This window comes from Zonotrichia leucophrys, chromosome 20 (assembly GCF_028769735.1).
Source record: "Zonotrichia leucophrys gambelii isolate GWCS_2022_RI chromosome 20, RI_Zleu_2.0, whole genome shotgun sequence".
In the NCBI taxonomy this organism is placed as follows: domain Eukaryota; kingdom Metazoa; phylum Chordata; class Aves; order Passeriformes; family Passerellidae; genus Zonotrichia; species Zonotrichia leucophrys.
The window spans coordinates 14,008,910-14,034,193 of NC_088189.1; the positions used below are offsets into that span (position 1 = coordinate 14,008,910).

General features: G+C 49.1%; 1 protein-coding gene across 1 annotated transcript in view; it reads left to right on the forward strand.

The window, feature by feature from the left end:
- LOC135456304 (rho GTPase-activating protein 39-like) overlaps window positions 1-25,284 on the forward strand; it is a 52,750-nt gene that overhangs the window by 21,687 nt on the left and 5,779 nt on the right. The window contains exons 2-6 of the mRNA XM_064730086.1: window positions 2,877-3,275; window positions 12,624-13,926; window positions 16,435-16,981; window positions 18,228-18,317; window positions 25,125-25,198. Of these exons, the coding sequence (XP_064586156.1) occupies window positions 2,877-3,275; window positions 12,624-13,926; window positions 16,435-16,981; window positions 18,228-18,317; window positions 25,125-25,198 (2,413 nt within the window). The remainder of the gene's footprint in view (window positions 1-2,876; window positions 3,276-12,623; window positions 13,927-16,434; window positions 16,982-18,227; window positions 18,318-25,124; window positions 25,199-25,284) is intronic.

The following is a 25,284-nucleotide window of genomic DNA, read 5'->3' on the forward strand; positions in this document are numbered from 1 at the left end:
TGTCTTAAAAAAAAAATTCTGTGGTGATATTTGAGTTCTTGAACACAGCCTGTGCTGTTTTTCAGTCAGCCAGGAGCCTAGACCCACAGAGAAGCAGCAAATTCAGCAGCAGTGGAGCCTCTGGGCTGGTACCCTCTCCCCATTCCTGAACTGGCTTGCCATGGTCTGCTTCAGGGGCCTCCTTTTAGAGGACTCAAGATGGTGAACATGGCATCATTCTCTGTATGACTGGATCTGCTCCTTTTCATGAGTTGTTTGTCCTGTGTGCCATTAGCAGCAAATGAAAGAGGATTTGAGCTCGTCTCTGTGGGGCTGATAATTTCAGATGCCCATCCCCATCACCCCAGTTGATTGCCACAGCAGGTTGCGCTGCACGCACTTCCCTGCCTTTGGCTAGTTTCACACCATGGCCAGTCTCTGGGAATTATACTTCACTCTGTGTGTGATGGCCTGACTGTATTCCACCTCCTCAAGGAGGACCTGTTAACAAGGTTTAGTTTTAGTTAGCACTTAGTTTTGGCATAGGCACATCCTCAGCTAGATGGTCTCTGATGATGGCAACAACATCTTGTCTTGGGACTGGCTTTGAGTATGCTGCAGGCCTCCATTGAGGACATTAGTCTTGAAAAATCCCACTTGGTATGGAGCCATGTTTGGCCAGGAAGGACTTAGTATTGCCCCAACTCTCTGCAGGGCTCATCCCAAAGAAGGGAGGTGGGGGAAGGAGGTGGAATCTTGGCTTGAAGCGCAGAAATCCAAAAATTACAGAGCATGGAAGTGAAATGGGAGGGAGACCAAGTCATAAGAGGTGTCCTTGTAGCCATGCAGAAGCGTTTGTTGGCAGCCTGGTGGGAAGCTCCCTGAGGCAGTCCTTGGTGTTTTTGGGGACACTGAGTTACAGGAGCTGAGATGAAGTGAAACCATTGCCGTGATCCTGCTGGTGCGAGCAGGCGCTGCAGTGCTCGTGAGCGTGGGCACCCACTCTGTGTTTGCTGCATCCCCCAGCACTTGGAGCTGAAAGGACAGAGAAAATAATTATTTAAACCATCCCCAGGAAACTTCTTTAACCTTGTAAAGTGGAATATGAATTAATTTTGGTTTTTGTGTGTTTAAGTTACAGCCTTATCTCTGCAATCCTGGGTTTATCGCATCTTTCCAGAATTCTTGATGTTATGTTTGAGGCTTGTGTGGCAGCCTGGGGCTGGCCCTGCTTCAGGAATGTACTCTTTGCTTTTCCTCAATTTTGAGGACTGGCCTGCTTTTTCTGGGTGCATGCCAGACTGCTCAGCATTGATTGTTGTCAATCAAACCCACAGTTTTCCTAGCAGAGAGGTGCAGTGGGCAACTAAACCCTCACCTCGACTTGCCTGGTGATAGGAGACATGCTGACCTTCCTCAGAAAGCCAGGGCTGGGCACAGGAACCTGGGCTGCCATTTCAGGCACGGCAGTGCTGCCACCATCACTCCTGACCCTTCTGAGGATGTGCAGGCTGGCAGCTGAGGGTGTGAGAGGGATACAGTGGGATCTCCCATCTCCCGCTTCTGCTATGGGAATGGCTTCTGCTATCATACCCTTGCTGAAGAGTGGTGGTTGTGTCAGAGTGAACCCCTGGCAGAAACAGGTTTCAAGAGGGGTCTTGGACCTGTCCTTTTCATATGGCTTTTATTAATGGCAAAAGTAGCTTCAGTTAAGGCCCTCCTTCCTGCAGCCTCCACCAGCATTGGGATGGAGGCCAGGCTTTGGGGTGTGGGAGCAGGAGGGGCTCATGTTGTTTTTCAGCATGCTGAGCATACAACTTGGTTCAGGATCACTTTAGGTAGCATCTCTCCTTTGCTGAGGGAAACCTTGCTGGGTTTGCACTCCCTCCATTTACCTGGGCTACCCAAAATGGTTTGGGCTACTGCACTGGGGAGGCATTGGCTTTGCTGAACTCCTCAGGCTGGCTCTTTAGGGTTGGTGTGTCAGTGGTATGGTTGATATGCCATGTATGATGGCTGTGCAGCCCAACCCCTCTGCATGAAAACCACTGTGCTGATCTGCCTGAAAAGCAGTGGTTCAGCACTACCTGCTTTGCTCTCACTGTCTGGGCCAGTATGGGTGCTGATAAAGGGCCCTGCAGCTCAAGGGGTTCTTTAGGGCTGCAAAGAGTTATGCATCAGCAGCAGGGCCTGTCCTTTGGGTCACCTTACACCCTGCTGAAGGCTCTGTCCCATCAGCCACGGGGTAGGGGGAAGAGCCTGCAATGGAGATGGTCTCATCCACCAGTCATTCCCCACATATATCTTTTGGACATATAAGTGTGGGCTTCGAGCCAGGTCCATGGGACCCAAAGGTCCCTTCCAGCCCCACAGCATGTGGAGCCTGCAGGCAGGCACTTGCATGGAGCGGGTTGCCCACATTGCAGGGAGCCAGGGCTTTGGTCTCCCCAGGTGGAATGTGCAGCTCTCAAAAGGAGCAGATCCTGTTCTGCAGATACACCCTGCTCCTGAAAGTCAAGTCCCCTACCCTTCTGCATCTTGCACCCTGCATCTCCCAGGCACTGGCACTCCTGTGACTGGGCCAGCCCTTGATGTGAGTCATCCCAGCATCAACAGACTGTGCCTGCCAGCCCTGTGGGTTAGTCCTAGGCTAGTGAGTGGGAAGTGAGTGGGCCACGTTGACGGGACTGACCTCCCCTTCTCTTTTGTAGCAGCCTCATCTCAAATCCTTGTCCTGGCCTCTCCTAAGATCGTTAGATTGCTGAATAGCCCCAAGCAATGCTTTGATCTGCAAGCAGGCTGCCTGGCCCAGTGGCAGTAGGTTTGTAGGACTCTTCAGACAACCTGTTTGCTTTGGGCCTCTGGTCCGGACTAATATGGCTCTTGTGTCCCTGCAGCTCGGACTGGGTGGAGATCATCGAGCCCCGTTCCCAGGAGCGGATGTACGTGAACTTGACCACCGGGGAGTGCAGCTGGGAGCCCCCTCCCAACCTGAAGGTGCGCCAGTCAGACCAGAAGCAGTGGTGGGAGCTCTTTGACCAGAACAACAACCGCTTCTACTACTACAATGCCATCACGCGGCAGACAGTGTGGCACCGGCCCCAGGGCTGTGACATTGTGCCCTTGGCACAGCTCCAGGCCATGAAGGGCAGCTCCCAGCCTGACTGCTGTGGCCTGGAGCACCGAGGCAGCACTGGCAGTGGTGGCAGAAGCACCCCCATCCAAATGGCCGTCTTGCAGGAGATGGAGAAGGGCAAGAGGAACAGTGTGGCAGAGAAGAGGAAAGATCCTGCCAGGTATGGGGAGAGCTTCAGCCTTCTCTGTTTGTATCTATGGGGTGAATTTAGCTGCCAGGCCAGCCCTGTTAGGCAGGTTGGTAACTGTGCTTCCCAGGAGGGTGCTGTGCTGCCCCAGGAAGGTGCAACAGTGGGGCAAAGTACTGCCAGACCCCCAGTCACTACCATGTGTCCTCCTCTTCTTGGGGCACAGCTGTCTGCTGCCACCACTACCTGAATGTCCCCAGCTTGGGCCAGGCCATCTTTGTGTGAGTCACCATAAAAATACATGTCAAAAGGTAGTCTTTGCTCTGGGTGCTATAACAGACGGAGAGGGGACAGGCAGGAGTGTCATGTAGTGATGAAAACGTTCTCAAAACCTTGCAACAGGGTGGGTTGGGATGGCTCCTGTGCAGGGGGTTAGGCTGCTGTGGGGTGCGGGTGAGCCCATCTGGTCTGGCTCCTTCCTTTCCTCCTTGCTCAGTTGCTGATGTCTTGTAACTTCAGCCAGGGCAGGAGGTGGGGCTGCAGGGACAGAGCTCATGGGCACAGTTGTGTGGTCTCATCAAGCCTGAAATAAAAGACCAATAGCAAGATGCTATTTTTATGTTTGACTAAGAGATTTTTTATTGTGTTGAAACTATTATTGCAGCTTCAGTTGCACAAAAGTATCCCTTCCCCAATCTCTGTTGGGTTGGCCCCTCTGCCTGGGATACTGTGTGGGGGCTGCTCTGCCTCCCTTCTACTCTGTCTGGGCATCATCCTGCCCTGGAGGATGTGGTACTGGCAGCTGGGGAGGCTGTGCAGCAAGCAAAGTTGGGTCATACTGAGAACTGACCTGAGAGCTAGAGCAGCTCTTGGGTAAGCCTGACTGTCCTGCCATATATGCTGGGATGCCTTGTTCTGGTTCTGGGCAGTGCAGCAAGTGCTAGCACCTTGGTTTTTGGATCAAGGCTGCCTCTCTGCGTGCCTGGTGCAGGCAAGGATAGAAAAAAAATCCCAAGTTAATGAAAACCACAGAGGATGGCAGTTCGGGAAAGTATATGCACCTGAAGTGAGGTTGCTTATCACGTCTGCTGCTCCCTGTATTCAGTGCAGATCTTAATGGCTGCAAGACACTGGTGATGCACATAAAGTGCACCAGAAGGAACCCAATACTTTACTGGTGATTATGATGCTCCCTGTGCTTCCTGCCTCAGAAGCAGCACCCCTGAGCTGCATATCCATCCAGAGAATGGTCCCTGCCCTGCCAGGAGAAATCCAGTAAATGTCTTAAGCTGTACCTAAGTAGTTCCCAGTTCTCTGAGGTCAACCCCAGTGACTTGGGAGGGGGTCACACAGTTGAGCTACTGGCACATGGGATTTGACATGAGACAGGTGACTTTCCTTCTTTGTCCATTTACAGTCTGGCACTCCACGGCAGCCAGGATGGGCACCATCAAAACTACATTACATGTTTCCAGATAAATGAGTGTAAGAGCCCTGATAGGGCCCTGTGAAGCTCACAAGATACTGTGAGCTTGACAGAGTCCAAAGTATTCATGACTGTGCCAGTTTTAACACCAGCTGGAATTAAACTCCAAATAAACCACTCCTCTTCCCCTCACTGTTTCCAGTAAGAGAGAGACAAAAGCAGAGATTACGGGTTGAATTAACAATTTGCTGAAAGCATAAAGCGGTGGAATAAGACACACACAATAACAACAGCAATGTTAATAGCAATAGTATACAAAAAGAGGAGGTGTTATGCCCACAAAAAGTTTTTCACTATTGGGAACAAAACCAAGATGGCAGATGCTCCTTGTAAGCTGCATCTGCATGGTTTTCCTGGACAGAGGCAATGTGGTGGCCATTCATGTGCTGCCTGTGTGGCCGCTGGGAACAAAGGCAAGATGTGGGAGAACTTCTATGACTAATGTTTGCTACTTCCAGCCAGAATCCACAAAAACCAGTAACATATCCCCTGAAAGCTGGATCGTCTGAGTAGGGTCCTGCAGCTGTCCGCACAGGGAACTGTGCCACCGTTTCAACCACCCCACCTCACTAGAGGTCAGCCCTGCAGGTCACTGCTGCTTTTTTGTCATACTGCTCAAATGCACTCCTTTGGGCTCAGTTTGGCAGGGCTCCTTTCTGCTTGGCTTGATGGGCTCAGTGGGATTGGGGTCACTGCCATTGCTGGACTGTTCCCTTCCAGCAGCCTCCTCCTCGCCAGTGCTGTTGGTTCAGAGCTGCAATCAGTTTGCATTTTCACCGCTGTCCCTTTCAACGCCCTGTTCCAAAGTTGTGTACTGAGAAAGCAGGAGGGGAGCAAAGGGACTGGGTCCTGCAGGGGCCAGTCTCTTTGATCCCTTGATCCCTTGATACTGACAGTCCCTCCTCTGGAGAGAGAGGCAAAATGCCATGCTTCAGACGGGGTGCCTGGCTTTCCCTGCTGAAACTGTGTGTGGTTCAGGAGGGAAAATGTTATTCTATACCATGATGTGCATGGTATAGAGTAACAGCAGTGCTAAGCTCTGGGCTTGTCTGCAAACAGGATGCTGACTCAGTCTCTCAGGAGGGAACATGGCCTCCTCTGCCTTTGTGTACTGGAAGTTGCTGTGTCTCAAGGGAAAAGTGATGCCAGTTTTGACCCATCCCTCAGTTCTTCAGCCCTCTCAGTAGAAAAGACCCTTCTACAGGGTCCCCTCCTATAGAAGAAAGGGGAGTGATGCAATGTGGGCAGGAGTTTGCTGTACCTTTCCTTATCTCCCAGGGCAGCATCACCCACCATCACTGTTGCTTCTCCTGCAAGGAGGGAAGGTGGGAAGGCATTCTCCATTGTTCCATCCCTATGTAGCAATCTTGGGGCACCTTGAGCCTGCAATGAATTAAAGGGCAAGTGCTGAGAAAAGCATGAGTAGCAGCTTGCATGGGAGCTAACAGGCTACTTGGATATGCAAGGCTCTTTCAGATTGCAAGGCTCATACCAGTAAGCTGACGTCTGCGAAATGTGCTTTCTTGGAAGCAGAAGATTGGGCATTGTTTCCTTGCACATCTATCATGTGTTTTCTCTTCTGTGTGAGCAAGGGTTGTATAACTGGTTCTAATGCAGAGTTTGATTTCCCTAGTTGAACCTGACACCCAAGGAGAGATTTCTTGCCTTTTGCTAGCTTGTAAAATGGGGAGCAAAGAGCTGAGCCAGAAGCAAATGTTCTCAGGTGGGATCTAATGCCATTCCTGGGATGTCTGGTATACTAACAGAATGAGCACACTAAAGTTTTCAGCTCTGTTGTCTGTGTTGTTCTTCAAAGACAATCTCAAGCGTGTCCTCTTCTGCTCAGGAGAAATGCAGCTGCATAAACAGAGGGTGAACACACTGAGTGCTGTTGGTAGTATTTGACTTCTTTATAGTTACTTGCACCCAAGACAGTTCCACTTTTGTCTCTTAATGCCAGTGCAAAAGTAGTGGTTTTCTTTCCTTCATGTTTGTCATTCTGTGATAGATGGAGAGGCCAGCAGAGACCAGCGTAGTCCCCAAGAGAAGTCTCCTGCAAGCCCATCCAAGAAAGATCTGGGGGAAGGGATTTCATTCTGGTTTTAGTTATACTTTGTGGTCGAAGTTTTTTCTTTTAGTAAACTGGTTTTTACCACTTTTCCTCTCTTGTGCCTTATATCAGCACCGCTGAATTTGTTGTGCCCCCTGCCACATCTCAGTGCTGTGAAACCCTCAGCAGCCTCGAGAAGAAGAAAGAAGCTCTCCAAACCTGTTTTCTCTGTCTCTATGCACATGCCACCCCTCCCTCAGTGCCCCACAGCTTGCTGCTGCTCTTCCAACTCTTGCAGTGGCTTGGAGCAACCTTCTCTAGACAGCAGCCTTTGGCCTCCCCAAGCAGTACAGGAGGGTAGACCTCCTAGGGAAATGGCAGCTTCTTGCAGCAGGGTAAGGCACTGGAGCCATTGACCATCTCTGGAGCCTTCTGGGGAAGCTCCTCTGCCCATGCTCTTGCTCCCATGTTGTCTTTCTGTGCTCTCTGGGGCTGCCCAGCCCAGTGCTGGCTCTGTTTCTCCCTTGCTGGACAAGGACAGCAAACAGCACTTGCCTCACAGCTCCAGACTCATCCTGAGCTCTTACAATCCCGTTAGGAAGCAAACTGGACTCTCTTCAGGGTAAATGATGGCCAAATTATCCTTTCACACACTGGAAAGCTCTGCAAAGGATGGATATACTCCCTTGGTCTCACAGTCCAGCCTGGGGTTGAATGCAGCATTTTGGAAGTGTGCTCTGAGCCGCTGCAGCCACGCTGAGCTTTGCCGGAACTCCAAGGTAATGGGTGAAAAAGGCTTGGTGGAGTGCCAAGGCCTGAAGAAGGCAGTCTTTCTGGGAGCCTGTATGCTGGTCTGCAGCATTTCAGCACACTGCAGGTGAGGACTGTGAGCAGGCTCTGCTGTTCCCAGCCCTGCTATCCATGCAGTACCAGCCCCTTTACTCCTCTTCCCCTGTTTCTCGTAAGGTCAGCACTCTGAAACTGGAGTTTCAGAGTGCTGTTTCTGAGGTTCTCTTTGCAATAACAGGCTATCTTAAAATCCTCTGTAAGAAAGCCACCTTCTCTAGGAACATTCTCTCCCCCAGAAGAGGAAGGTGAGGTTCCTTTCTCCATGGGCAGTAGATTGTGCTGCCTATCCCTTCCTCACCCACCGTTCCCACAGCTCAGCATCCTTGACTGGGAAGGAGCAAGGGCTTGGTGTTACAGTGCCAGGAATATGTGCTGGAAGAGCAGTGAGAGGAAATGTGTGATTAGGTGGCTGTAAGAGTACCTCTGCCTCTTCCAGCTCTGGTTTGTTTCATCATGGGCTCATGGATCTCAAGGCACAGCGTAAGTAATGCAACTGTTAAGTTTTCATAAGAAAGAAAGACCATCAGAATCCCTAATACAGGCTTGTTTCCTGCTTGTGCAGTTGGCCTTGGGGTAGGATATACAAACACAACGTTCTTTGCACAACTCTGCTGAGTTTTAGGTTTGGGCCGGTTGTATCCCTGCCTCCAGTGTGGGAATTAGGGGCAGAGCAGCAGTGCTGCTGGAAAACAAACATCCCTGTTCACTCACCTTTGTCACAGCACCAGGAAAACAGCTAGTAGAAAGAGCAGAGCTAAGGTGCAAGGCCTTTTCTCCAGGCTTCTAGGAAGGAGGAAAACAAACATTGAAGATCTGGAGCCTGGGAAAAGCTACTAGATATGCTGTTGGAGCTAGGTGCAGGCTGGGAAAATCAGTGCCAAGTTGAGGCCGTTATATTGGAGCTACTTGAAAGCATTCCTCACAGGAACAGTCCCAGGGTATTCATCAGTCTCTGCTGCTAGTGGCTGAAGAGCTCGGCTGAGAGGCTGCATTGGGACATTTCACCACTGGCTTTGCTTTTTGTCATGGCTTTCACAAGGACAAGACTGAAGCTTCATGCTGGGAGTCAGGAAGTCCCTGTTCTCTTCTGCTTGGTCTTCGCAGCAGCCTGGAGATGGGGTTGAAGGAAGCTCTATCCAGACGTGGCCCCAAGAAATCATTCATGGCTGTGGAAATGGCCTTTTCAAGACAACTTTGTCTTTTCTGTGGTGGTGCTTCTTTCCTCTCATCTCTGGCAGCCAGGGAGGCTGCAAATGGCATGATGTGTCCATGATGAGACTGATGGGCGAGGTGTACACATTTAGAAGTTTCCCTTCACCATCACATTCCTGGGTGGGGGGAGCATGGTGGCATTTGATGACATGGGAGTAGCACAGCTACAGTTTCCCCTGACCTCTGCAGGGCATCTAGGTGCTTTGCCTCCTACCAGTGTCCATGGTAGCCTAGCTGTGGCAATCCCACATGTTTCTGCTTTTCCTCAAAAAGAAGCAGTGTCAGTGGGTGGCTCTGCCAGCTCCAGGGAGGTGCAGCAGTCCGGAGCAGGCTGGCTCCCAGTGTGCGCCTGGACCTAGGCCTGAAGGAAGGGAGCATGGGCTGCATGTTGGAACAGGGACTACAAGTGCCAAAATCCTGCTGCAGGGAGGCAGAGCCACTTCTTCAATGCCTTGCTGTGGCTGTCTAATTTGTGTTACTGACCTGCCATCTGGGCTCAGGGTGGGTGCAGAGAGAGTCCTGTACCAGTGCAGAGCTCCTGCCGCTCTCCATCATGTCCCACCCATGTGGCCAAGTCTGTGCTAAAGGCCCAGCGCATCTTCAGTCCTGGGCAGGCCCAAGGTGAGGGATGTCCCTGATGAAGGGACTCTGGGCAGTGAGGAGCTGTTGTGCTTTGGAGTGCCTTTTGCCCTCCGGCTTTCTGGGGCTCACAGGTAGGTAGCTTGCCTCTGCAGGAGGCTAAGAGCTATCGTCTTATTTTTTTCAGATCAAATCCCTCATCACTCATCTGAGGACTGAAATCTGGGCTGTGCTCTTTATCACAGATGGAGGGGCAGAGGTTTTTGCTAGTTGAGGTCCCACAGGGCCCTAAAAGTTATAATGCCATGCTGGAGCAGGAACCCATCTCTGATGGGCAGGTTGGTGATGTTCTGCAGATGCCCAGGCCCACACCTGAGCAGTGACCGACAGGGATGTTCCCAGTGCTGCTCTGTGGGTGTGAATTGGGACCGATGGGGCAGGAGGTGGTGCCAGTGCCTGCTGTATGGACAGGGAGGGGCTCCTTCCTGTGTCTCAGAGCTGAGTAAGGAAGTGGCAGAGCTTCAGTCTGAGTTCCTGGTCATGTGATTTTCTGGTGCCAGACAGTAGCAGTGTGTGATGAGCCCGGATGGAGGGCACAAGTCTGGCCATGCTGTATCTGGCTGAGGTGGGTCTGCCAAGCCTTGGCTGAGTTTATGGTTCAGCTGTGCACAGCTAGCTGGGCCTGCAGTGCTGCATGTCAGGGAGAGGAGAAACTTCAGGAGGTAGCTTGTGGTATGTGGGCGTCCAGCACCTTTCCACAGAGCACAGGGTTATTTTCCAGGCCTGCCATAACTAGAGGTCTTGTAAGGCAGTGGAACACATCTGCAGCTTTGGGCTATCCTTCTGCAACCCAACAACTGGATAATGCTGGTCCAGATGCAATGATGGCTGCTGTAGGGTTGAGCTAAAATATGTCCCAGTCACGCACTTGTGGCCTGCCTGCTGAGTCAGGGGCCTGTGGATTGTTCTAGCCTTTGCCAGTTTCTCTTCTGTGCCGTGAAATGAGAGACTGGCAAAGTGTCTCTCACTGATCCAGCCATGGAAGTGTCAGAAATCCTCATTTAAAAACCTAGAAGGTGTTGCTGTTCTGGTTCTTCCTATTAGTCCGCACACTCTTTGAGAAAGAGTCTGGTCTTCAGCAAGGCTTGAGATTGAGACTGGAGCTTGAGTGGGAGATGCCTCGATGCAAGGAGCAGGCTGTGTCCCCAGGAGGAATACTTGGTGGAGCTGGGTGTCCTCCTGAATGCCACTCTCATGCTGCTGTTACCGCTGGTGGTTCCATGTGTGCGTCCTCACTTGGCACTGCTGGCGCTCAACCCCTGCATGAGGCATTGTGCCCCAGGAAGAAGCATGTGGAGGACAAGCCACTGAGGGCTAAACAGGAATGGGAGAGCAAGGGCTATGCTGGATGGTGGCTTGGGCAGATGGAGAGAAAATGTCAAATTTGTCAGTGTTCCCCTAGCTGCTCTTGGCATAGGGCTTAGGTCAGCATTGGGCTGCAGTGCTGTGAAGAGAATGAAGGTGGAGGCTCGGAGACAGGCTTTCCTCATGGCAATTGCATCACCATCTTGAAGTAGTGTCAGGAGTTCCCTTAAAATAAAATCCTTGGTGCCTCTGTGGGAGGTATATAAGAGGCCCCAGAGAAAGAGAGGCCCCAGGGTTCAAAGCAGAGGACCTTTGCTGGCCACAAGCACCAGAGAAGGTTGACCTTTGCTCAGCCTTCTCTGGCCACACCTGGGTAGTTGCACAAGAGAGCTGCATGGACTCTGTTGCAGGAAAGGAGCCAGCCCTGCAAAGACAGAGGTGCAGCAAGTGTGATCAATGTCATGAGGCCTTTGAACCCTGGCCAGGGGTCAGGCACTGTGCCCATGACAGGGCAGTGCCAGCCTCGTCTGTGCCCCACTCATGATGCCATTGTGTCAAGATGGGATTCATGACACATTGCCAACAGAGAGCATGTTTTGCCAAAAATATGGTAAGCAGTGGATAGGGAAGGAGCACACCACCCCTTGAGGAGGGCAGTGATAAGGAACAGATGTGAGACATTAGCTGTTGGACAGAGGATGTAGGGAAGGTGACCAGAGTGCACCAGGTGAAATAGGACACCCACAGTGATGGGGGGCAGGTGTAGGGAGAGCAGGGGGTGCGCAAATGCACTGGCAGGATAACCATGGGGGAAGGACAGGCAGAATACCCCAGGGAAGCTGTGCTGAAGGAGGTGGCTGGCACCTGGCCAGGTGAAAGTGCTCTGGAGAGCAGGAGTGGAGCAAGAGGGCTAGTGTCCACATACCTTGGGATTTGGTAGGGAAGGCACAAGAGATCCAGACATGGTGGGGACACCTCCGGACATGCAGCAGAAGTGGGTGTGTCTACCAGCACAGAGGCCATAGAGGACAGGTCAGCAATGTGGAGTGGGGAGCAAGGTCAAGGTACAAACAGCAGAATAGCTATGAAGGTGTTAGGGGAGCATCTCCTGTCTCAGATGGAACACATGCAGTACACCCTCAGGTCTTACCCAGTGATGGCTGGTAGCAGATATATGGAGGTAGGGCACAATTTAAATGGAGGTAGGGTCATATTCAAGTGGACCTTCCTGGGGACTGTGATGCCTTGGAAAACCTGGAAGCTCAGCTGGTTTAATATCCTTTCTATTCCCTTTTACTCGGAGCTCACAAACGCAGACTGGCTGTGGTCACAGCCTGACAGCAGGTGGTTGTTGCTACACTGTAGAATATATCCTGGGAACTGGGGTGTTGGAGTGGGCATGTTGGGTTGTGGTGGATCCCAAGTGCCGCCACAGATCAGAGGTGATACTCCCAGCAGAGGAGGGTTTCACAGCCATGGGAGCTGAACAGGGCCCGTTGGTGTGGTCAAGGGTACCAGATCCTAGTGCATCTGGACAAGATTGGGTGGAGACGTGGCAGGTTGTATGGGAATGTAAGCTGTGAGTGGAGAATGGCCACCCCCATATGCCTCCCATAGACCTCATAGGTTTTTCTACAAATAAACGCATATCTGGAAATGTATATTAAAAAATAGCATGGTCTGGAAGGACTGTCATAGTTGGATAATCTGAAGGCAGGTACTTCAGAGGACTATTCAGGCACTTTGAGACTAACAGTTTGGTATTTGGGTAGACATAGAAGGTACTTCAGTAAATATAATTCTTAAATAATTGTGTGTATTTGTATCTTTCTTCTTTTAGGGAGACTCCTACCCACTGGCAGCCTCTGCCAGGCACGAAAGCAGCCTTGTTGGTCAAAGTGAACAGTTTGAGACAGATGCAGAACTTTTCAAACAGTTCTCTTCAGCTGCAGGGTGCTCCAAAGCCCAACAGCCCAAAATCTCTTCCCAAACCAGCTGTATATGCTCAGCCTCAATCCACATCCCAGAGCCCTGGAGCCACAAAGCAAATGCCTACTGGAGAAAAAAAGCAGTCTATGCAGATCAAAAAGACCGAGAGTGGTGGGTTTTGCCTGGTGATGATGAATGGTCCTACTTCTCAAACACCTCCAAGAAGCCGGACAGGAACCCCCCAGCCTGCATCCCCCACATATGCCTCTCCTGCACCTATATATGATGAGCCATCTTTAGAGTTGCCAATTTATGACGAGCCACCAGTAGATATGGATACTGAAAGCATTTGTGTGAGTGGGATGTCTCCACCAAGGTCACCAAGCAATAGCTTAAAAAAGCAGGTGCAACCAACCAAATTTTTGCAGCATCCCAGTATTCAACAACAGCAAGCTGCAAAGAAGCATGCAAGAAATCCCTCTTCCACTGAATACAGCCCAGCTGGCAGAGAATACATAAAACATATGGTCAATGTTGACCAATCTGCCAAACTCTCCCACTCTTCTGTTGCAACAACAGATACCTCCACTAAACTGCCTGGTCAGCTTGCTTCAAAGGACAGCTTCAAGGAGTCTTGGAGGATCTTGGAAGCCAATGTTCTCAAGAACATGGAACTCCACCACAGTCGGCAAAACAGCCTGCAGACTCAGGAGTACCCAACTGGCCATCAGGATTCTGGTTATTCAACTGGTCCTTCTCCAAGCTTGAGAAAAAGGAAAGGAAGGAGGCAAGGAGCAGGTCAAGCAAGACCTGGCTCTGTGGGCAGCAGCAGTGAGCTCACAGCTCTGAATGATAAAGTGATTGCTGAGATGCGTGCTGTGGTGGGTAGGTCAGCAGCTTGCAGGGGAAGCAAAGGCAGCCTGGATGCTGAGGGCCTGGAGAACGGAGTTCCAGCAGAGAGCAGCAAGGTCAGGTTTCAGTCTGACCGCTTGAAAAAATCCATCAGCCAGAGCTCCAGGGATGATGTTGCAGCCAGCAGTAGGTCTCTGTACAGACAGGACCTGGAGATTAGGGAATTCTTTCCCAGCAGTGTGGCTACTCCACAGGACACAATGAGGCAGAAGAGAACTTTTGAGAAAATAGATTCTTTAGAAAAGAATGTCACCAGCCAGACAAGTGTGACTTCATCAGGTGCTACACGTCATTCCTCCCAGGTACCTCCCCATCTGTGCCATATTAAATTTTTTTTTTTTTCATTGCTAGACTTGCTAGACTCATCATAGAGAGCCTGCTTCTGGGGGGTTTAATTCCAGGGGCATGCTGCAGGCAAGACACATCTGTTCCTGCAGAATAGCAAACAGGTCATAAAGCTTCACATCTTTGCTCGTGGAAACCCTTTTTGAGGCCAGTGGCTTGAGAGGAAGGAGAATTGTGGGATGGGGCTCATGTCCAGCAAGGCCTCAGCACTGTGGGTAGTTCTGCTCTGCTACTGGGGTAAATGTGCTTGCCTGATCATGTTACTGTCACTCATGTCTTCCTTTACATGTACTTTCTTCACTGGAATGATCTGAGTTGGCGGGTATGGCATCAAGATTTGCATAGCCACATGACAGCAATTCCTCCTTTTCTCTCTTCTTTTTCAAATGGTTCCTCATAATGCTATTCTCCTTCCCAATTCCTGAACATGGAATAGCAGTATTTAGAAGATTGGTGTCAGTGGCTCTAGCATCTTGTTGGAAATAGCTATTTTAAAGCCCCATTAGTGTGCCTGCACAAGGGGAGTAGTTTTCTCTCTAACACAGCACTTCTGCAGGATTATTTTGCCATCTTTTTTTCTACTTGGATTCAAAGGAATGTCCTGCTTCCTGGTTTTAGTTCAGATTTAGGTTCTTTGTAGATAGTTTTATATCTCCTGAAGCTTTTTCCCTTTTTTGTCTTTGCTCACTCTGTGTTCCCATTTTGAACAAGCAGGATCTCTACATCAATTTGATAAGGCAGAGCTGACAATCATCCTCCATGCTGAAAAGTGGCTTCTTTTTTCTAGTTTTTCTTCTGTTTGCTGGTACAAAGTCTTTCATGAATAAACTTGGGAAAGCTCCTTGACTATTCCAGATTGCTCCAGCAGACCTGTGAGGTGTAACTTTTCTTTGAAAGCCAGGCTGACAGCTCTCCGCTCTATCAGATTTATCTGTGTGTGTTCTCTTTATTGCTATTTTGGATCAATAAGTGCCTTGCTTTCATCTGAAACCTTTTGGAAAACTGATATCATGTTCCCACTTTTCAGGCACAGAGACACATCAAGTTTACATGACTTACATGTTACTATTAATAGTTCAACAACTTCATTTCATAGCCTCTTTAGACTTGGTAGGAAACTGCTCTCCAGTCTTCTGGCTGTGTTACACCTTGTTACATTGACGGGGAGAGCTGAAACTTGATTATGCACAAGAGATGGTAGGTTGGGGATAGGCTGTGAATGTCCTTTAAAGTGAAGAAAAATAATTTATATGTGGTAATATGGAGAAACAGAAGATTAAAAGAGACGGATGTTGTGGTAGAGGCAAAAAGAGTCAATTAAAAAAAATATTCACAAAAATACTCAAGAGTCCAAGTAAAGAAGGGAGGAAGTTGCAGAAAATTTGGCAGCAGAATCACTGCCTCACCTGAAAATAACATCCAGTGGCTTGAGTGAGCAGTGATGTTTTGTGCTGGGCTTGTATGATAGAGAGGAAAATTGGGAGATAAGAAAATTCAGTATTGGAGGAGGGTGGGCAGAAGTTCTGGGACAGGCTAAGCAGAGGTGGCTGTGAATGAGATGTGAGAGAAAAGCCACAGAGAGAACAGAGGAGAGAACCCAGAGCTTCCTGAACCTCAAGATAGTATGAGGAGGTGACTCCTCAGAAGGAACATGCTGAAGGAGCAGGTAGGGTGATAGAAGGAAAACCAACTCCAGGCTGGTAAGGTGGTTTGAAGGAGACTGAGGATCTTGAGATGGCAGAGAACTGCAAATGGGGATTTTTAGTCAGTGTGTTGAGTGAATTCAGAGGGTGAGGAGGTAGAGGAGTAATTCAAGGGATAAAAAGAACAAAGTAAAAAACCAGGAGAGATTATTGTGCCCCAGGCTGGCAGTGAGGGGTGGAATGTGATGTGTGCTAATCCCATCATCTGCATGTAGAGACATGTGGGGTGTGAGATGGGAAAGGGTTGGACTGCAGAAGCCTCTGTCCTGAATTCAGGAGTTCCTCTATACTAAGAAGGAAACACTGACTTGCTCTAAACTTCTAAGAACTCATGTGTATTTTGGGGTTAACTGTAGACCACTGTCTCATCCTCCTCCTGGGCTTCTGGAGCTCCATTGAAACTGAGGAGTGCAGAGATACTTGTTTCCTTGATGTGTGCTTGGTGCCACAGAGCTGTGCTGCTGCTCTGGAAATTGGCTCAACTCCTGTCTATCCCTGTAAACTCCGCAACAGCTGGGATGCTCAGCCCTGTTGCTCCGTGTCCCAGCACTTCCCTTAGGGACAGCATTAGTGTGTTGCTGTGCCAGCCAGGCTCTTTCAGAACTACAGGTGTTATCCACCAATTCTACATGTACCAAGTCATGTTTGTACAGATTCACCACTGTGCAGTTGCTGGCAGCTTCATGTCTCACTGTGGATAATTTTCCTAGCCAGGTAAGGAGTCACCTAAGCTGCTTTTAACATGTCTGTTCTTCTTTGCAGCCTGAGACAATAGAGCTGGAGCCCAAGCAGGAGGGCAGCAGCCAGCGTGGGGGCTGTGTGGAATGCCATTTCCCTTACAGCACCCTACGGAAGCCCATCTCTCAGAGCAGCATGGCAGATTGGGCTTCCAAAAACCTGAACATGCACACACAAGGCATCTTCCGACGAAGGATCTCCATCTCCAACATGCTGTCCTGGAATGGTGGCTCCATTAAAAAGCCAATGCTCATCACTAGCAACCGGACCATCAAAAAAGAGGCATGTGAAATGTTCAAACTGGTGCAGAGCTACATGGGAGATCGTCAGACTCGCATGGACCGCAATCACGTGGCATTGGTCACGGTCACCAAGTGCTGGAGCATGCAAGGCTTGCGGGATGAGCTCTACATACAGCTGATCCGGCAGACAACAGATAACATGTGCTACCGAAGCCTGGCGTGGGGCTGGGAACTGATGGCCATCAGTCTGGCCTTTTTTTCCCCATCACCCAAATTTCAGTCTTACCTGGAAGGTTACATTTACCGCCACCTTGACAGTGATGAAAAGAGTAAGTGCCTCATGCACCTCCTCTGTATGCAGCAGCATCTCTGTGAGTTGTGCCACATAGCCAAGGTTGTCTGGGTTTTAAAAGTACAGGTAGTTTCCAGCTAGTGCTGTGGGCTCTGTTAGTGAGAGCACAGTGTACTGTCTGAGTTCACCTTTCATGGGTAGGATGAAGCTGCCACCAGCTCGTGTCTGGCAAAAAATTGCAAACCCCAGACTGTGCTTACCTCACCCGTCAGCACTGAAATGAGCTGATGTCATCCCTCCAAAGGCAGAGCTTTTCTGGGTTCTCTGATGACATAATTTACTTTTAAGATCCTTGAAGCTGGCAAAATAAAAGGATTGTTAGCATCTAAATTTTTAAGGGAGCCATTGGAGACACTGAGAACAGACCTTGCCTGTTTGGGGATCCTGAAGAACACAGGCTTTTAGTGTGAAGAGATGAAATTTATGTGTCTTTCAGAAGTTTGGGGACCAGCCCAGCTTATATTCTGCTATTACCCCAATTTTAAATTGCTATAGCATCTGGTTGGAGAGGGTGGGGGGATGGGGTGTGAAGAATAGAAAAAAAGCAAAGTACCAGCCTGAAGAGTATTAACTGGTATTTATTGGCTTATTTCCACTATTTCAGCCACACGCACTGTATCTTGTCCAATCTCAGGCGAGAAACTAGGCACCTATTTTCCTCTTGATCTCTGGGGACCTGCTGTGTTTGAAGCCCCCCCAGATCTCCAGGGTAGATACTGGAGTTCTGCCCCTGCTCATGAGCATGGTGGCAGAGATCAGACCAAGGGGCAAGTGCTACACTGGCAATATTTGCCTTCTTTTTTATGATTTTAGCCTTAATGTGGGATTTCTTCACTGAACTGCCTGTTGTGCAGCACTAGTTTGTTTTATAAAGATTTTCAGCCATTGTCACTTCTGTCCAAAAACATTTCCTCCAGCTGTGCTTTGCCTAGAATGCAGGCAAAAATGAAGAGTATTCTGAGATATTGAGAAGATGGTTCTTTTGCTGGTATTTAGCAAGTTTAATTAGGTATAAACTTTTCAAGTGGAACTTTTCAGGAGAAGCTGAATGTTCTGAGCCCTCATTCAGGTTCATTGGGAGCTGGCTGTGGTGCAGGACCTTTCCCCTGACAGAGCTTCTTATTGCTGGAGTCAGGCTGGCTGCCATATCTCAGGGCAGTTCTGTATTTTGGTATTTTAGTATATACCACATTATTAATTGAGACTCTCTTCTGAATTTTCAGTTGCCCAGCACATCAAGGAGCTTGTGGATCTGAAAAACAAGAAGATCACAAAATCCAGGAAAAAGAGAAAACAAAACACAGAGGATGAAGGTAGGGAGAGGCACAGGAAGCTGAGAGAGAGGTCTGCACTGACTTTAGGCAGGCAGCAATGCTGAGCTCTGCTGAAAATCAAACCATTTCTTTAAATACAGAGACTTGGATTTGGGAAAATTTATCTGGTGGTAGGCTGGTGTTCAAGATTAGATCAGAGCATGGATCAGCAGTGCGAGTGGCAGCTGGGCTGCATTTGGGACAGGTGAGGGCCCTTTCCGTCACAATTGTGCAAGTTTTGTGAGGGATTTTAAGTTGGATGCAGATTTGGTGCTGTAATTCCTCTGATCTGTGCATGCCACATTTCCTGGAGTGTATTCTGGTGCTAGAAGCCAGAAGCCATATGAGCCAATGTGTTGAAAAGAACCTGTCTCAGTTGTCTTAATGGATTTTGTAAATCACTGCCTGACCCGAGGCTCTTTCTGGAGGATGCTGGTACTTGGTGAAGGACACTGTCTTTTTCTCTCCAGAACTGGCTTCCCTTGCCCACACTTTCTGGGCTCTGCAGCCCAGGGCTTGCCCTGGCATCTGTGCGGAATGAACAAGAGCTCGCACATTCCTCCAGACTTAGTTTAATTGCTGGGGTCAGGATAACACTTTATCGCACTAAAGCCTTACTAGGCAAAGTCCATTCAATATTTTTTATATTGCTTTAAGGAAACTTCAGTTAGCCCTGTGAATTCCTCTCAGGCAGCAGTTTATATCAAGTGGCTTCCGTGTTTTTAATCTGTGAGGGCTGGAGTCCAGCTTCCTGCATTCCTGAGCACTCCCAGCAGACAGCTGCTGCCTCTGGTGGCTTCCCTGTGTCACTGCTGTGTCACCCTGTTTCATGAGGCAGCTGCAAGTCAAGGGGTAGGGCTGAGGACAGCCCTGGGTTGAAGCTCTTGCACTAACAGTGTTCATTGTTTCTCTGTCTCTGGTGGGATTCAGAGCAGAGACCTGCAATTGCATCGAAGGATTATATTTCTGGTAGGAATATGTGTTTTTTCTTTCATGTTCAGGCCCAGGAGAGTTCAGACCATTCTGAGCCTTTGAAAATTCATTTTGCATGTGCTCTGAGGGACTAAGACATCTTTATGAGACAACTCCATGGAGATTGTTCTGTTCAGCAGGGCGTGATGTGGGCTGAGTGGGCTGTTCTGTGCAATACCATGTCTAAATTGTGTGTGCTGGAGATGTGCTTAGGAGAACAGATGTAGTTTTTACCTAAAAACAAACATTAAATTTAAAATTTAAAACAAAATACAAACAAAAACCAACAGTTAGACTCTTTGTAGGTCCCTTCCAACTCAGGATTTTCTATGTTGCCTCTGATACGTATTTTTAGATATATATATATATATATTAAAAATGTTATGAAAAAGGCATGCTAGGATAACTTCATAGAGTTTCCAGAAGGAAGCACTTGAAAGTCAGCTGTGCGTGTGTACCTGTGTGGCCCCAGCTGGGGCTCTGGTGACAGGTCACACACACTGTTACCTTTCATAGAATCATGGAATCATTAAGGTTGGAAAAATCCTCTAAAGTAATTTAGTCCAGCTGTTCCCACAGCACTCTCAAGGCCACCACCAAATCATGTCCTGAGGTGCCACATCCATATATTTTCTTAATACTTCCAGGGATGGAGGTTCCACCCCTGCCCTGAGCAGCCTGTGTTCCAGTGCCTAATTACCCCTGCAATGAAGAAATTTTCTTTTATATCCAATCTAAATGTGCCCTGGCGCAGCTCTTTACTCTTGTCTGTCTTTCTGGCCCAGGAGGCTGCTCTGGCAGGGACCAGGCTATGAGTTGTTCTGCCGAGGTTTAACAGAGGAGGCAGCAGGGCTGGAAGCTCACTCAAAACAGCTTTTTCGCAGTGACTGAAACTCTGAGGACTTTTCCTAGAGACTACCTTTAGAATTGCACCTGAAGTAAGGGGAAATCTTGCAGGAACATGCCATGTTCTCTCTGCTGCTGGCTGGAAAGGTCAGGTTTTTCCCTGGAGCACCTACTTCTGGTTGACCAGCCGTGCTTTCCAGATGTGTGAGGGGTGGGTAGGATGCACCTGAAGCTGCAAGACTGTTGCGAGAAGTTTCTTAGTGGCTCTGAAATACTAAGATGCTTATGGATGCTGTAGCATCAGTTTAGCGGGGAAGTCCATAAGGAAATCAAATGCACTGACTTTGGTCAGAACTGAGTAGAAGATAAGTAGGCATCTATGTAAGTCTTTCAGTGAAAAGTTGAGTTGAAGCAGTGAATCCCCACACATGTGCACATACTGCTTTCAGTCCAGAAGCTCATAGGTGAGTAAACATTTACCAGCTGACATATACCCAAAGAAAGAATTCTGAAGTTTCCCACACTTAACCTCTGCAGTATTCATCTTCTAGCTTAATTCTCTGTGAATAAATGAAATATAAATGTGGTTCAAGGTCTTTTCATGCATGAATAACCTGTTGGCAGGCAGAAGAAGAATGGGTAGGAATAAATGCTGTGTTTTCAGAAGGAGGATTGTCTGCTGATCCCACAGAAATGTGAGCTGGTCTTTGGATTTGTACAAGGAGACAAATCATGAGCTGACAACTCAGTGTTGATAGAAAATTGTTAACAGCTATAAAAATGAAGGGTGCAGAGGGATCTGGCAAGAGTGACAAACGGAGCGATCAAGCAGCAGAGAATGTTGTGTCACCAAAAGCAATGCTTTTACCTGGGGGAGAGGTCTCTAACTGCAAGTGCAGGGGGAGGTCCCAGTTGAGCCTTTTTGAGGAGGGAAAGACATTTTCCAGCTAGTATATGAATTTCTGTAAACACATACACATTGCTAGGAAGTGGTCAGAAACCAAAAGAGAGATCAGGAGCTTGCAGGGAAGGGACAGAGAGCAAAGCAGCTCTTGGCTGTAGTCATGCTGTGCCCACTCTGTATGTCCTGCCCAGGGGTCCCTCCAAGGCTGATGAGTGAGGTGGGGAAGGTGACATGTGAGCTGGACGTGGAGGAGGGAAGAGGGGCGATGGTCAATGGGATGAAAGAAACTTAAGATTACCTGGGGAAAGCAAGAGGAAAATTTCTCACTGTGTGCCGTAGGAGAGCTGAAAGCTGCCTGGTTTTGGTGTTGGGCAGCAGGCTCAATAATGGTGTGTCCTGAAGCACAGAATGAAATCCCAAAGGGCTAGAACATTGTTCAGATTGCCATGACCTTCCCAAAGAAGCATCTTGAAGAAGACATCTCAGGGGCACAGGCACATCTACGCTCATGCTGGGTGGTTTCAGTTCTGCCGTAATCCAGGCACACAGAAGGAGAGACAGGGTCTTTGTGTGGGGTTCCAAGGAGAGCCTTTATTGAGCTTCTGCGTAAAGGGATCCAGGGATGAGCAGCCACTCTGGCAGGGAAGGCAGGGTTTTATACAGGGATCATGAGGGGCAGAGCAGAACACCAGGGCCAATGGGATGAGGGCACGGGGTGGGGGGAGTGGGAACGGCCAATGGGATGCATTGAGTCTGCGCATCGCAGACTGCTGGGAGAAGCTTTTTTCTTTACCCTAAGAAGGGTGGTTGTGGCTTGAGGGGTTTTCTGTCCAGGGGAGTATTGTGGGTTCTTTCCCTGTTGGCCCACCACCCCCACAGTTCAGAGCATAAAGAGGCTTAGAAAGAAACGGGACAAATGCAAAGAGGGGAGGTCTGTCTTTTGATGGCTAATGGTCCAGGTACAACACTGCCTGAGGGTAGTGCCCACCTGCTGTTAGCTCGGAGTTTGTTGAAGGGAGATACCAATTTTTAAGACATCCTGTATCTGTGTCTTATCTTGGTGACAGGTGCAGGCTGCTGGCTTGTCTGGCTCATGAACATGGCATTTCCCATATAGGGAATGGTGATCCAGAAGCATTGTTGGGGTGTGGAAGGAAACACTGGTGGTGTGAAAAAGAGGAGCTAAAGCAGTGATGTAAAATGGATCCTGGGCAGATCTAAGCCAGGAGAGCAGCACTGCTGGTGCCAAGCCCAGTTTACCTGCTCAGGAGCACCTACCCCTATGCTATAGAGTGCAGTGAGATGGGATCCTGGTCTGAGAACCTGCTCTGGCTGAGATCCAAAACGCTGTGGTAGATCAGAGGAATATCTAGACAACAGCTTTCTGTAGTGCTAAAATACGTATTCTATGGCCAGGTCCTAAATCCACACTTTTTGGTGAATTTTTAGGACTTTTTTTTTTCGCAGGAAAGCATTTAAGTCAGTTTCAGAAGGTATGTTCCTGCATGTGTCTAGTCTGGATTTTAACTTTTTCTAAAAGGAGATGTTCTTTAAGATGCTGTCCACGTGTGTTTCTAGGCTGGAATATGGAGAAATATTTTCCTTTGAAAACTGTTTTTCACTATGTGGGCTGTTAGTAGTCTTCTGTTCCTGAGCTCCTGAGGCTTCTGTGATACCACAGGGAATAACAGATTATCTTGGATTTCTCAGATTCATTATGTGCTCACAGAATTGCCTTCAGGATTAGCCCTTTCCAGGTAGTGCAGATGAAGCTGCCCAGCCCTGCAGCAAGAAGCTGGAGGGAGTACCTGGCCCACATGTCTGGAGATGTCAGCGTGCGTGATGAGCTCAGCGCCGGTAGTCAGTCTCTAGCTGAGCGTTCTGAAAGCAGCAGATGGTTGGGACACGTTGCTGGTTTGGAAAAGCTGAGGCTAAAGCTAAATTCTACTCTTCTCCCTCATGTGCCTTCCTGCAGCTCAGCATGTGCCTCCTGGCCTCTCTATGTCTCTCTCCATTGTTGCCCATCCCACTCTGCACATGCCAGGAACACTTATACACTTATGTTGGGGCAGATGGCTTCTGCTCTGGAGCAGGGAGACTGCATGGAAGCCATTGGTTTGTGCCCTCTGGGATGAGTGCTGCTTACCCTGTTCCTCAGGGCTTTTGCCTCTTTTTTGGCCATTCAGGTCTATGGACAGTAACTCCTCCATCCTCTTGAGCATGTAGCAAGTTTATTTTTCAGTTACTTAAATTTGGTCAGCTTCACATGTGACCCCAGCAGGCCCCATTGGGTCAGAGGCTGTACATGGTTGTCATGGGAGCAGGAGGCCTCGCTGCAAAAAGTGCTGGATGTAGGTTTTAGGCTTTTTCTGAGATTGGGAGCTTCCTGGGAAAATACAAAATAGGCTTCAAGCAGATGTGTCTGACTGCTGCCCATGCATCAGCCATGCAGAATCTGCAGGACACCAGTTTCTTTTGCAAACATTGTTAAGCTTTTAGGGTGATTATGTGTTTCATGTCTAAATACAGTGTGAAAAAATTATTCTATTATTAATTGTGAATGTGCTGTCTCCTGCAAAATTGCTGGGATGCAGAGATGCAGTCCAGCTTCTTCCCCTTTCCCTCTGAGAAGGGTGACACCTCTCTTCAGGGTATGTCTCACATTGGTCAGCAGAAGCTGTAACCTGGGATAGTAAAGCATCACAGGGCATCTCATTTGGTTTGTTTCCTTTTAATCCTTATATATTCCCAGTGTAAGTCATGCCTAGCAGGATTTTTGCTTACAGTGAATATTTTGCATTAGATATTCCCTAGAGAGAAATTCCCTAAACTGGCTTTCCTTCCCATTGCCTGTGGGAGATGGGAATGATGTTGTACCTGCTCTGGTGTGGCTCCAGCTGTGAGGCAGATTGATGGAGGCAGGAGGTGCTTGTTTCATCGAGAGGAGCCAAGGACTGTGGTTTATCTGCTGGCTAAGAGGATAACACATCTCCCACCTCTGCTTGGGAAGAGTTTGTCATCCCTCTGCATTAAGAGGATTTGAAGACATCCAAGCTCCCAGTCAGCATACCTAAGCCATAGGGTGTGTGAAAGGCTAATGTGAAATGCCCAGCATCTGACTAGAATGTAGACTTTCACCACCACAAGTATTTGAACTGTGCTGCAAGCTTTAGGCCTGGCAGGGAATCAAATTGCGCAGATCTATTCACTGCTTTCAGTGAGCAGTTTTGGGTTTTACTTGAACAAGAACAAAAGGCCAATGGTTTTGGAAAAACTCTCTCAGCAGTAAGTGCTCTGTCATTGCAAACATTTCTCTTGGTGTCACGGGAGGATTATCTCTGTGAATGGTGGCTTGCACTTGCCTTCAGAGTACACTGAACCAAGCACAAACAGAGCAGGTGGAGGGCAGCAGCTTTTGAGGTACAGTTCCCAGGCTTTGGTGTATCCCATTTTCTTGTCTCACAGAGCATGCCTGAGCTGCCTGGTACAGGCTTGTGTTGGAGAAGGTTGCAGGCAGGAATGTGAGGAAACCTTCTGCAGATCTCTGGGAAGATAAGATCCCATCATCTCCCCACGCCTCTTCTTGTGTCCTGAGGTCACTGTTGGTGCTGCCACTCTGTCCCCACACACCTTTCTCTGCTGCTCCTCTCTCACTAGCAAAGGAAGCAAAGTTCTCAAATAATAAACAACCTTGGCTGTGCCCAGCAGGCCAGGGCCCAGGCATGTGTGTGTGCCCAGGCTGTGAATGCTGAATGGGTGCCACGTGTGGAGTCAGGGTGGGGCAGGTGCGCTCCGGGTGCGAGAGGCAGAGATCTGCAGGAGCAGGGATGGGAGGTGCAGAGCTGCACCTTCACTCTGGAGATTAATCTTTCTAAGCCCAAGCCCTAGCATGCACTGACACTGTCTGCCGTGGGACTGGGAGACTTCAAGGTGCTCAATGCAAGTTTTGGCAGTCCCGCCCTGCTGCAGTGGGCTGTGCATTGAGGGGACTGCTTGTGCCAGAATGAGCTGCTGTGCTGGAGCTCTCTGAAGGGCTTCAGTGCATGGTGCTGTGGGCTGATCACTCATTTCCTCTTTCTCACCAGGTCTACCCATTAGCACCTACGCCAAGTACTGCTACCGGAAACTCCATAAAGTAGCCGTCACTGGAGGCAAAAAGGTGAGCAGTTGCCCTGGCTGTGGGGCCTGGGGGCTGCCTGGGGGACTCTGGTGGTCACCACTGATTCAGTGATGGGAAATGGAGAT